This window comes from Sus scrofa, chromosome X (genome assembly GCF_000003025.6).
Source record: "Sus scrofa isolate TJ Tabasco breed Duroc chromosome X, Sscrofa11.1, whole genome shotgun sequence".
In the NCBI taxonomy this organism is placed as follows: Eukaryota; Metazoa; Chordata; class Mammalia; order Artiodactyla; family Suidae; genus Sus; species Sus scrofa.
Window position 1 is genome coordinate 84,108,602 of NC_010461.5, and position 13,329 is coordinate 84,121,930.

Sequence of the window (13,329 nt, forward strand, 5' to 3'; positions counted from 1 at the left end):
AATCATAGGCATGCCCCGTACAACATGGGAAATATAGTCAATAATAACGCAAAAACTGTATGAGGACAATTAGTATATGGTGACCATTTTGTAATGTATAGAAATATTGACTCGCTATGCTGTGCACCTAGGGCTAACCTAGTGTTGTCGGTTAGTTATACTTCAAATACATAAATAAGCAAATCTTGGATAATTACAAAAAAAAAAAAGAAACGAAACAAATGTATGGGCAAATTTAAGGGTTAAAAATGACAAGATGACTCCTTCACATTAGAGGTTAAACTTGCTCAAGTTTCAAGGCGTTGAAGATGAAATGTACCCTCCTTGGATCCCTCTTCCCCATTCAGCCTCAAGCCTCTCTTTCCCTTTGTTTCTCTCTCTCTGTCTCTCTGTCATTAGGAGATCTCATTTTCTGTAGGTAAATAGACAAATAAATATATCTGCACAAATATGTAAACATCTGCATAAACGCACGTCCGGAAAGATACGATGAAGATGACAATATTCGAGGGTTGCCTTTGGGGGGTGTGTTTTGGGGGAATGAACTTTTTCCCCTCTATATATACTTTGACATGTACACTGGAATGAACTTCAGGCACAGGGTATCATGGTAAAAACTCCTAAAACCCAGCTGTCTGTGAATACAGGGGAAGAGTCCATGAAATTCATAAAAAATAATACTAGCCTGTTTTTAAAAACTAGGAAGCTTAATATGTACTGAGCATGAAAAGGTCAGGGTAAAAATGACTGAAATAAATAATGAAAACAAATGACCTTCAAGTTCCCTCTGCTCCCAGCTTGCTCCGAACCCCACCCAAACCCAGCACTCACTTCTGACAACACTGGAGGTTCATCCCATACTGGGTGGAGAAAGCCCACACAATTCGCTGCTGCTCTGGGGAGAGGATGAGCATGAGGCTGGCAGAGGAAGGAGGCACTGGGATGGAAAATGCAGACTCTGACGTTCGCTGGGGCTGGCCTCCCTCACAAATAGCTCGTCGTTCACGATGCAAAGACTGAAGGAAAAGTGGGCCCTCAGGGGAGTGGAAGGATGGACCAGCCTGCACCTGAAATAATGATCCTGCTCCCACTGCCCGCCAGGAACCAGATTTCATCCATACCCCTCCTGCATCTGTCCTCCAGGCTCCTTGATGGCTGCCTCTGCCCCTCCCACAGAGCCCACTTTGGAGACTGTCTACCAGCTTCACTAGATGGTAGATTCTGCATTTACCCTTTACAATAGCCCAGGGAGTGGACAGTCTGATCCCCATTTTCAGAGGAAGTCACTGAGCTACAGAGAGGGCATGTGACTTGACCAAGGTCACACAGCAAGTGAGTGTTGGGTCAAGGAGAGAACCCATGTTCCGATTCCAGAGCCCAGGCTCTTCTTCACCACTAGGCTAGACTGCTCCTCAGAGCTACGGGCTGGGGTTTCCACAATATGGAGAAAACCTAAGGTCTGTGACTCCGCAGCCCTACCCGGAGCCCAGGCTGGGATGGGTGTTCCCAGCCACAACACAGCACTCACCTGGAAGAGGTGGCAGGGATAGTGATGAAGGTTCGGGTGAAGGCACGAACACAGCCCTGAGACCAGCCTCCCACTGCAACGACCAACAACAGGACCCCTTAGAGCCCCACGTGCTTTACATGCACCCACGGGGTTCCCAGTCAGGGTCTGACTTGACATGCAGGCCGAGGGGACACCTGTTCATGAGCGGGCAGGGTGTTGGGAAGGGGAGGGCAACTGTAGGAGCAGTCTGCTCCAGTGACAGGGCCCCACGGCCACCACTCCACAAGTCCACGGGATGCATGTTCCACAGCTGACCAAGAGGCGGACTTTACCACCCCACTTTGCAGAGGAGGAAACTGGGGTTTAAGCAATGGTCCAAGTTCCCAGAGTAAGGATCTGGGATGAGAGCCATCAAACCCCATGACCTGGGTCCCCAACACCCAGGGTATATGGAGCAGAGGGCATGACCATAGGTCACACCTGGGTTGTCTGTGGGAAGAGTGAGGGCTGGAGAACCCAGAGGGGGCAGGAAGGGAGGCAAGGGTCGGGGAGCTGAGGGAGTTCTGAGAGGGAGCCCCACCAGGGGAGGGCTCTCTGGGGCCTCTGGGGAGGGGACTACACACACCCACCTTCCTTGAACACCCCGTTGACGGAGAAGCAGAGCATCATTTCCTGAAAGGGAAGAGCCCAGGTGCTCAGTCACCACCTAAACACCCACGGTGGCTTCCCAGTCCTGCCCGAGAGAGGAAGCAAGAGCTCACCGTCTGGAACCATGTGTCCACCACGAAGGAGCTGAAGTCATGCCGAGTTTGTGGCAATACACAGAGGGCCCCCACAATGTCACATTTTGTGTGCTTCAGCAGCTTGACCTGCAGGACTGTGGGGGGAGGGGCAACAATCAGAGTTCCAGGACTGAACCTTTCACCATCCCGTTTCCAGCCCAGTCCTCCCATCACCCACTCACAGGGGTCCTTGAGCTTCTTCATGTTCCTATTTTCCTCAAGGTACTGGTAGAAGCTACTTCTAGGTGAAAAGGGAAAATAGGATGTAGGGGTGTGGCCAGAATGGGGGTTTGCAGGAGCAGAACTACATCTGCTGTGATGTAGTCCACCAGCCTGGGAAGAGGGTGTGAGCTGGGATACTCACGACGCTGGGTCCTGGGAGTTAAAGGGAATGGTCAGGGAGAAGCAGGCCTCGTCGTGATAAGCACCCAGGAGGTACTGCCGGTCTCCATAGTCATGGATCAAGTAATACCTGTGCAGGAGCAAAGAGAATGGTGTGTCAGTGTGGTCTGGACCTCAGAGGAAACCTGAAACCTCCCGGGGGCAGTCCTGCACGTGGGCAGCTCGCATGTGCTGGCCCTCCCCTTCCTCAGATTCCCACGGAAACTCACTGCTGCAGGAATTGCAGGACTAGACTCTTCAGCTCATTGGATCCAAAGAAGCTTCCCTGGGATGAGAACAGTCCTCAGGACCAGGGCCAACACCCTCCTCATGCACCGCCTAAAACCCTGCGAGATCCTCCACCCTCACCTTGCACGTCGGTAGGCACTGGCGGGCTTCAGCACCACGGTGAGTTGCTGGGGGTGTCTCCTGGCCATCCTGGGGAGGGAAGAGGAAGTCAGCAGTGCAGACCAGGAGGTGGGGCTGGATGATCAGGGAACAGGTGGGCCCGGGAGAGGGAGGGCGTCAGAGGTCAGGCGCCAAAGGGCCCTGGAAATTCCATGGGCAGGACTGCACTTGGGATCAGCACCGTGGGCCCCCAAAGCCTGTGGAGCCTGTGCTCAAGGACGATCCAGAACTGTAGTCTGGTTCCCTCCAAGATGGTCCCATCCCCCTCCCACCATGACCATTAAGGGCCAGGTCCAAAAAGGTAACTTGGGCAAGACCTAAAGGGGGTCAGAGCAGCTTGGGGGCACTGCCAGTGTCAGTCAGAGGAGTCAGTGGTCAAGGAATACATTACCAAGCATAGCAACTTGGGGAACAATTCCAAGATGGAGCTGCCAACATCAAGACAAAATAGAAAAGCCTGTGAAACTGCACAGGTCACCTTCCTGGTGTGACCATGACACTGACATTAGACACAGCCCAGTGTGCCCCACCCACACTCCGGGGTCCCAGCTTCCAGGGCCTTGGGCACCTCTCCCCATGGACTCTCCGGAGGGAGAGTTCCCTGCCTTCCTCCCTTCCTCCATCCTCCTTCTCCTTCCTCCTGGGGGATCCCCCCGAGACTGCCCTGACTCCCTTCTCCAGGGCCACGAGAAGCAGCATGTCAATCCCATGCTCCAGGCCTTCCTTCCCCCCTTCCTCCCTCCAGGTCCCCACTGAAGGCTGTGGAGCGAAGAGGGAAGGGGGTGGGAGCCCGGGGCTCGGCCACCTCACTGGGGGTCCAGGGTTCCGCCAGGACCAGGACACCCCCAGGGATGGCCCAGGATGCTTGGGCAGGGAGCTGAGTGAGCCAGGGCTCAGGAGGCAGGGAGGGAAATGGAGGGGATGAAGACAGAAAGGGAGGGAAGGGAGGGGAAGAGATGAGAGAGATGCAGGGGCATAGAGACAAGCCTGGGACAGAAAGCTAAGCAAAGAGAAGGGGAAGAAGCTCTCCCATGGTGGTGGGGGTGGGTGAGGGAAGAAGACAGAAGAAAGAGGAAAGAAATCTCTCCTGCTGCAGCCCCTCCTTCACCTGCCCTGGAATGGCCCAGGCACCTGAGGTAGGAATGGAAAATATGTACATGCTGACGTGGGGCCTCACTGGGATCTGACTGAACCTTTGTCACCTCTGTCAGAGGAGCACATGGGGCCTGTGGTCCTCCCAGAGAACCAGGTCAGGTGCCTCTTGCGAACAGCCACTGTCACAAGTAACTCAGACTCCCAGGGGCCAACAGAGGGGACCTCTGACCTTAGGCTGGTTGCCTCATCAGGGGAGGTATTGCACACGGGGTTTCTGTCTGCACACATCTCATCTGGTTCCAGCCACTGGACCTTGTCCATCTCCCATGCAGACTTCACCTGTAATTATAGGGAAGAACCACGTGGACCACAAGGAAGGCCTTGTACCCCCAATCCCTCCTTCAACAAATGCACTTACCTTCTTTGTCCCCACCTCATGAGCCCTCCACCTTCCCTTCAGAGAAGGCTCTGGGTACCACCCCTCACCTCAGTGTTGGGGAGGTTCAAGTTCTTGATGTGGGAAGCATGCTCCATAGTGTTGGGCAGGCCAACCAGCTGGTAGGGTTTCTTGTTGCTCAGGTCCAAGGACAAAAGCTGTGATGAAGAAAGAGTTGAGTGAGGACCCCAACAGGGGATATCCAACATCCATCTGCCGCTTCTGCCTAATCTTCCCCACCCTCACCGCAGTCCCCACACTGAGCCTAACTCCTCACCTTGGGCACATTCTCTCCATAGAGCTGCAGACAGGTGGTCATGGCATTTCCAGGATTCTGTACTGTTCCCATGCCAGAGGTCATCAAGCCTCCAGGAAGATGAGAGGAGGGAAACAGAAGGCTGAGAAGGTCCTGGCCAGTAGAGCTCCAGCACCAACCCCTCCCCAAGTTACCATCCCTGAGTGTCCTTGCCAGGCAGAACCTTCTGCCCTCCCCTGCCCTAGAATTACTGCTGCAGCCATACCAGGGTCAAAACGGAGTCTCTGGATGTGAAGAAATTGCTGGGAGCCCTCATTTTGTCTGTTCAAGGTCAGCTGCACAGTTAGAGATGGAGTTCAGTGTCTCTGAGGCTGAGGTGGTGAAGGGGGGCAAGAGATGGGTCTGGCTCTGAGTGCACAGCTTGTGTTGGCTCTGCCTTACCTTCATCTGCTCCACCTTTGCTGACCTCAGCTCCTTCTGCACAGAGCGGGGTGCATCACAGGGGTCCACAAAGACCGATATCTGGACAGATCCCAAGAGGGGCCAGGTGAGCAGCAGGAAATCTGAGCCTTGGGATCAAGCAAGACCATGCCCCTGGCCTGCCCTCTTGCCCCAGCTGGACCTGTCCATGCCCTTGACACACACCCTTTCCTTAGCCTCATTGTAAATCTTGCCACTGACATTCCTCAGCGCGAAGGCAATGTTGGCATTCTCCACAAAGAACTGGGCCTGCATTTTCTCATAGTGAAACTGGAGGGAGAGGGGCGAGAGACACAGAATATGAGACGAGAGCCATTTCTCATCTGGGCATTCCCTCCACCCCGTTCCCTCTCATCTGCCTCAATGTCCTCTCTTACTTCGACTGGGGTGAATGGGACACCGCAGTGCTTCTGAATCAAACTCAGCAGCCACTTCTCCTCATACTTTATGCCAAATGGAATCTAGAAGCCAAAGGAAAAAATGGGACAGAAAATTGACATAATGAAATCCAAGGTTCAGATAAGACCCAGCCATATCCTCCTTTACAACCTTTTGTCAGGCTTCAGATAATTGTTTAATACAGGACACTGTCTGTCATTGCTAACTTTTGTACCAGGCATGGATTCCCTAAATCACCTCTCTCTCCATTCACAGACTTTTCTCGAAACAAACAACTTAAGATGTTTACCATGTACTTCCTTTTATAAAGGTCTCCGAGATCTTACCTGAGGCAGACCTGGCCTGCCCCTCTGACAAGGACCCCTGACTCATCCTCCTCCTCCCTCTCTCAGCTTGAGCCTAACTGAGCCTTCTGGTGTGAAGCCGCTCCCTCTCCTTGGCAGGAGTTCCCTCCTTTGCTTTCAGACAACCTCTCCCATGCGACCCGCAGTCTATCTGTTCCCTTTAAACTGCTTCTCTCAACCTGCTCTTACATGGTCTATGGTGTTACCTCCTAGGAATAACAAGACAGATCAACAACTCCTCTACCCAGAAAACTTTGTAGCATCTCTACATGAGTCCAACAGAGGTCCCTCTGTCATCTTCTTCTACAAATAAGATCCTAAGGCCAAGAGACTCACTGTGATCTTGAACCAGCTCCCCAAAGTCTCATCCTGCCTGATTCTCTCCACTTTTCCCTCTGGAGGCTTTTTGTCTGTGTCCATGTTAACATGGGTTAGGTCTTGCATCTGAAAATTGCCTCTCCGATGATAGGGTGGAATGCCATAGGGAGTGCTGTGGGGAAGTAGAGAGAAGAAAGTAGTCCATATATGCTCAGAAAGTCTACACATTTTCCTCAGTGATACCAGATCTACAATGAAGTTGTGCTCAACCACTAAGCTGATGCTATCATTCCTCACTCTGCCACAATGGAGAGAAGAATGAGACGTAATGAGCTACAAAGTTTTGTTTTCCGCTGGTTGTTACATGTCTGCCATGCCGACTGGTCACTTACTATCTTACTCGAGTGTCCACGTGAGCATCACTTCCTACTGAGTTTCTATCTTTCTGCTCCTGAGAAGTGACCTGTTCAGACCAATAGTTGTATCTCCTTTGGTAGATACCCCAGCATCTTGCTCTTCTTTGTATAGGGTTCATTTGGTCAGTGTGCTCTGAAATTGAGAATAACACATCAATGGTCCCAGTATCAGAGAAAGCCCTGGGTAAACATCGTGGTTAATGAGGAACTATCACTGATTTTTATAACCTAAATAGAAATGTTATCACATTGCTTAAAAGTCTGGGAGACTTCACTGTGGTTTCGCTTCAAGGGAGATGAGAGGTGTGGAGCATCACAGCCAAGAGGGAAATAAGCACAGAGGAATGGGTTTGGATCTAGGGTTTTATTCCCTGCTCTGCCCTGTTCAGGCTAAGTGACCTGGGATAAATGGCTTTTCATCTCTAACTCTCACATCTCTGCTCTGCTCTAGGGAGACAATAAAATCTACCCTCAAATCTACCCTACTCTCATTGTTCAACAGTCAAAGTTGCTTTCTCTGTCTGATGAAAGTACTAGAGAAATTAAAGATAAGTCTGATTAAAAGGTCCAGAATGGTGCCTGGAGAGACATATAATGGAGAATATCAAGAGCAAGGGGAAGAGAATTAAAGGAGGTGCAATGAACATACCAGCACGTGGTTAATGTGAGTCCAAGAAAGCACAGGGAAGCGTGAAGAAATGCTATTTGAAAAGATCTTGGTTGAGAAGCTTCCAAAAGCGACAAACTATCAAGTCAGTATAACAACATTAATAGGAGAAAAACTATGCTTTAAGGAAAGACATACCTAAAAAAAAGGCATTCATTTCATCATCATCTAGCAAAAACTAGGAGAATTTGTGTCTAGAAGACTCCAATTAAGAGAAATATGACAGTTTCTTCTTTGGGCAGAAGTATTGTTCCAGGTCGAGTGCAGAAATACTAATGACATTTGTGAATACGTAGGCAATTTTAAATAAATATTGACTGTATAACACAAGGATTGTAATTGTTCTGGGGATTTAAATAGATATTGAATGAAAATGCATGACAATAAATTTGGAGGGGGTATTTGGAATCAAACTCTTCCAAAATACATCCATTGTCTGAGGAGTTTTAAAGGGCTAATTAACATTAGACCGTCAAATAGCAAAAATGGACATTGTAAGCTGAATGGTCAACACCACAGGAATGGCAAAGGAATGTTAAAGTAGAGAGATGCATGAAGTAACAATTTAATAGTTGCACAATATGAATCATTTTAAAGGAAAGGAGAGGAAAGGGAACCTAACAAGAGGCAGAAATGAATGTGCCTATAAAGGAAATTCTATCTGTTTTTACATTAAAAGTTTCAGACTAAATATTCCTAATAGAAAAACAGATAGGAACAGACCGAATGAGAAACTGCCCATCAAATGCTCCTTCAAAGAGCCGCATACAGAATTTAATCATCTAGAAAACTGGAAAACAATCAAATTGCAAAATGTATACCTTTTCCACATTAACCTACAGAAAGCTGGTATAGCCATATTACTAAAACAAAAGGTACACTTTCAAGAAAAACAACATTACTAGAGAAAGAATGAGATTCCCTTATGATAGCAGGTTCAATACAATAGACGATAGTCGTGCACAATTCTAAATTTCAGGCATGCATGTTTAAAAGAGGCCCAAAATATACAAAGGAAAGGCTGACAGACGAAGAGAAAATAGACACACCCACAGTCACAGCGTGAAATTTTAGCACAGCTCACTAGTTGACACATAAAATGGCAGACAAAAACTCAGCTAGAGGGAGAGGATTTTAAAATGTGACTAAAATAAATTAACAAATTTACTCAATTGACATAGAACAATGCACGTGACAAGTACTCTTCAAACATTCCAGAAGAGATCATATGCTAGGGAAGAAAGCAAGCCTCAGGAAGCGTCTATGGACTAATGCAGTTTGTCCTTAATGTAAGATTCAATGGTAATGGTGGGTTTTCTGCCCCTCCCCCACCTCTAGTATAAATCCCAAGAACATTACTTTATACGAACCCTACCCCCCCATCTAGGTGACCCTCCCCACTCTCCTAACCCTACATCTAAGAAGATTATATGACTCAAGCTTTTTCTTTAAGCAGGGAAAAATTTCACCTCAGCCATGACCACTTCCTTAGGAGGGGAGGTTTTACTTGTGGAATCAGGATGGGTTAATCAGAGCCCACTTGGCCTATTTCCTCAAGCGAGTGTAAAATAGTCAGCCTGGGCCCTCTCCATCTCTTCTCTAAAGGGGAGGGTTAGGCTGGGTGGGTTTCCTGTGGGTTGGGGTGGGGGAGGGAGCCCAGGACCCCTCCTGCCCTGTGGGGCTCTGAGGACAAACTCTCACACTGACCAACTCACCCATGAAGGCAGTGACCTGTCCCCACTGTCTTCACAGGCTGTGCCTGAAGAGAATCCTTGGGGCCTGGAGCAGGAGGTTTGAAAAATATCAAGGCGGGCTGCTGAGGAAGGAGAGTGCTAGCCCCAAACAACTCTGTCAGGACCACACAAACAAGATGGCGTCCTAACAGGAAGTCCCCTCCCCAAGGGCATAGAGAGGAGAGCCCTGGGGGCCAGAGGAGACTTAACTTCCTGTAATTACTGCCCCCTGAGTTTGCTACCAGCCTAACACCCAGGAAACTCTTTTCCCAACTAAACTATCCCTGCAGAGGAGGCCAACTAGAGTCAGGTGACTTAGAGGACCTTGGTGCCTGTGGCTACAGACACAGGAACTCTTTATGCCAGACTCTCCATCAGCTCCATTACATTGTGTTCCTTCATTCTGCAAACCCAGGGAATTCTGAGTGTCAGCCCATAGGTCAGGCTCTGTAATTGCTACATTGTGTCTGTTCTTTTATGTATTCCTCATAAGGCGAGTCTGATAACAGTATCACTAACCTTTCAAGTTTGCTGGGGCTTAATGAGGTGCTGAAGCCTGTCTAGGGTCATTCAGATGCTAGCTGGATAGACAGAGACTAGAATTGTCCTTCATGGAATGGGGATGATCTCTCTATGCATCGCTTCACTAAATTCTTGGTGCAATATTGGGGATTTTCTTAGGTTTGCTGAATGTTCTGAAAATAGTTAAAGGCTAGAATTAACTCCAACCCATTCCAGAGAGGTAATACCAAAACAAAGCAAGCAACCAAAAACCCCTTGAAGATATAAAGGAAATAGCACTCAGATTTTGGTGGGTCACTGTAATGACAGCAGAAAGAAACAAATCTTAGCCTTTCCCTTTAAAAAAAATGTGTAGTCAATGGAAGCAGGTATGCCCTTAATGGTTAGAGCCAGAACTGTAGCTCTGAAAGTCTCAGATCAGAGTGATCTGCAAAGAGGTAAAGAGGACGAAGCCTGGGCTCCAATTCATGAGCCAAATCTTGCTGGAACTTTCCAGTACCTTCTGGAATTTTCCACTCCTTGCTCAACTTCCTTTCCCAGATTTCTGTACCTTGAGAGAGGAAGTCTAATGCCTGAGAGAGGTACAGAAAAATCTGCATGCGAGTATGTGAACATCTGAGGTAAGGCAAGTGTAAGGGAGAAATGAACATAAATACACAGATAACACCATCAAGTCAAAAGTTGAAATTTTTGACTTTATACAACAACATCATGGGAACATTTTTATAATGCAGAAATCTATATGAATTTTTGTCAGTTGTTTATTAGGTATTTTCAAATGTTCCTCTCAACAAATTAGCCTTATCACAAAATAGTAAACATTAACAACATATACTTAGAAAATAACATTCTTCTGCAGCTTCCATCTGTACAAGCCCATCACCATGACACACAGACACCCAAGATATTCAATGTAAAAGGATTGGTGCACATTTTCCAGATGTGTTTCTCCTTAGGTAATGTGAGTACCTAACTTACGGCGTTTGAGTAGCTATATATTCTAGATACGTTCTTTTTAAAATTTGCAGTTACATAAGTAATTTTGTCCAAACTGATTTTTTCACCTCGATATTTTGATTTCTTCAGTTCATGGCAGGTCATCTTTCCAGATTTTTATTGAAGAAGCATTTTGCTTTTTAGGTGAATTGTTTGTGGTTACGTTGTCTGTCCCTTTCTCTACTGATTAACAGAAATACTTTTTGTTCTCGCACGTGAGCACAAATCTGTAATATTGTTTGAATTATTGACTCCCAGCTTTTCAATCTCTTAATTAATTTTTCTTTGGACACTACAGAAATTCTTTTAATTTTCATGGATTTTTAAATTTTAAAATAACACAGCTATGACAGAAAAAATAAGTAATACATAAGGTTGCATATGGGAATTCCAGATTCAAAGCCTTGATGGTTTCAGGACATGATGGAAAGGAGCTTTTGACAAATGTTACATTTCATGAATAATGGGGAAGCTATTTGAATATGTGTTTGCTTAGAGGAGATACCACGTAAAATGCCTCTGGCCTAAAATAATTCCATAAATGATCACTTCCTCCCCTCCATGGAGGTTAATTTCCTCTGCTTTGACCTGAGCCCAGACAAATCCCCCAGGACAGTTCGATCCCTGTGGCTCTACATCCAAGCTTCCAGGCTTAAGGGAGTACATTTCACCTACGCCATCAACTTCAAGACCAAGACAAGGGGGAGATGGTTGTTTGAGTACCCTGTCAGCATGGCATTAACACTAACACAACCAAAACTAGATATGTGACCCAAAAAAGAGTTTTTCACGTTGTTACAAACTTAGACAAATTGAAGGGAGGTTAGAAAAAAAAAATCCTATCTCTTCCAAACCAAAATATCACATATAGGGAGTTACCTGGTGGCCTAGCATTTAAGGATCTGGTGTTGTCACCACTTTAGCTTGGGTGACTGCTGTGGCTTGAGTTTGATCCCTGGCCTGGAAACTTCCATGTGCCATGGTCAGGGCCAAAACATGTCATATAAATGAAAGTGAATTATTGGGAATATATCTGGAGTATTTTATAGGTAAATATTTAATAGTATATTACATAAGTAAATCTGACCAGTAAAAGTGTGTCATTTAAAGTCTGTTGAAAGAATTTAAATAAGAACTATGAATCACAAATAGATAAAAATTAAAAAATGCAAAACCAATTATATATGCATGTGTATAGAGTGTGCATATATTTACATACACATATATACATAAACTTACGTAACTTATGGAAAATAGCATCTATACATAATGTGAGCAAAACTTGGAAGAATATATATGTTCACGTAGACATGTTTCTATAGTATTGTACACAGAGAAATGTATCTGGGGAATATAAACTACATTACCAAGCCTGTACATCTTGCTATGTAACAAGATGATAAATAGAAAAATATGTTCCCTAATAAATACACATTGTTATACTTATTAGTTTTTGAAAGATATTCATTTGAAATCAGAAAAATAACTTATGCAAAATTTTTATCACATGGTAGTATGTACCTGGTTGGGAATTTCACTACAGAAATAACTATGCATGTGTCTTAACTGTGTTTATATGTAAATCCATATATTTTTCACATCACCCTTGTCTCTCAATCACACATAAAGAGGTTTCCTGTCACGGTTGCAAGGGAGGGGCCGAAGAAAAGTTCTTGCCTCTGGATTTCATGCGCAGGGGCTCTGACTCATCCTCACTGCTTCACTTGTCACAAAATCTTCCAGAAATTTCACTCGGAATGAGTCATTGCTCCCTCCATCCTTCCAAGGCTTCCTGCTAAGTGACATCCAAGCTGCCATTCCAGATATGTGCGCCAGGTGGCAGAGACCTCCAGTTTCCGGATTTTCTCCAGTGAAAAGGAGAGCAAAATCTATTGCAAGTTACTTGGCATTGCGAGTGGTGAAAGAACATGTCAAACAAACTCATGCTCAAAGGGCTTTCCCTAAGGATTTTCTTCTTCCCTGTGGCTTCACAGATAGAAGGCATAGGCATAACATCAAACTCCTCTTAGAGGGCTGGTGCTCATTACAGGCCTGAGGTGGGAGCAAGGAGGGCAGAAGGGATTCAGCGACATCCTGCAATTGCCCTGTTCAGTTTCACAAAGTTTTTCCCAGCACGACAAACCGCTGGGCAAGGGATTTCCACTCTGGATTTTCCAAAGGGGGAACCAGGTATTCACTTCCTGTTACATCTGGCGAGTCACCACCCTCTCCTCTTCTAGGGGCTAAAGCCTCCTTAGTTGCAGGTCGCAGCTTAAACCTCACTTCACGGGAGAAGCCTCAGACATACCCTTCTGCTTTGCTTACCACTAGGCGTCTAGTCACTCCACCACCATTACCATCTCCAGATACACTTTTCCTGTGAAAGGGAACCCAGGATTGTGAGCTCAAATTTTTTCATGGGCTTTAGCATCACACAGTGCGAGGTAGGAGGTAGCTCCTGGGGTGAAAAGAGCTGGGACTTGTGAGGCTGAGGAAATTGGGCCTTGCTTCTCTTTGACACTTCACGGAGAAAGTTCATGGCATATGAGCTGAGCTCTGCTGGAGTGAAAAAATGATAAGACGACC

The 13,329-nt window shown here is 46.6% G+C and overlaps 1 protein-coding gene across 1 annotated transcript; it reads right to left on the reverse strand.

The window, feature by feature from the left end:
• On the reverse strand, window positions 851-9,396 carry LOC110257687 (nuclear RNA export factor 3-like). The gene is made up of 19 exons (XM_021079857.1): window positions 9,208-9,396; window positions 6,802-6,958; window positions 6,428-6,581; window positions 5,726-5,809; window positions 5,514-5,618; window positions 5,310-5,390; window positions 5,134-5,203; window positions 4,890-4,978; window positions 4,642-4,770; window positions 4,406-4,515; window positions 3,473-3,509; window positions 3,043-3,111; window positions 2,904-2,959; window positions 2,657-2,764; window positions 2,475-2,533; window positions 2,272-2,387; window positions 2,140-2,182; window positions 1,529-1,601; window positions 851-1,016 (listed from the first exon to the last, which is right to left on the reverse strand). Exons 1-19 carry the CDS (start codon window positions 9,209-9,211, stop codon window positions 851-853), a joined length of 1,710 nt encoding a protein of 569 aa, XP_020935516.1. The 5' UTR covers window positions 9,212-9,396.

Excerpts from the sequence above, each read along its gene's own strand:
- LOC110257687 (XM_021079857.1), bottom strand. Across the intron at positions 6,582-6,801 it reads GTGGACACTCGAGTAAGATA|CACTCCCTATGGCATTCCAC; the intron begins GTAAGTGACCAG and ends ACTTCCCCACAG. Across the intron at positions 3,510-4,405 it reads GATGAGGCAACCAGCCTAAG|CTCCATCTTGGAATTGTTCC; the intron begins GTCAGAGGTCCC and ends TGATGTTGGCAG.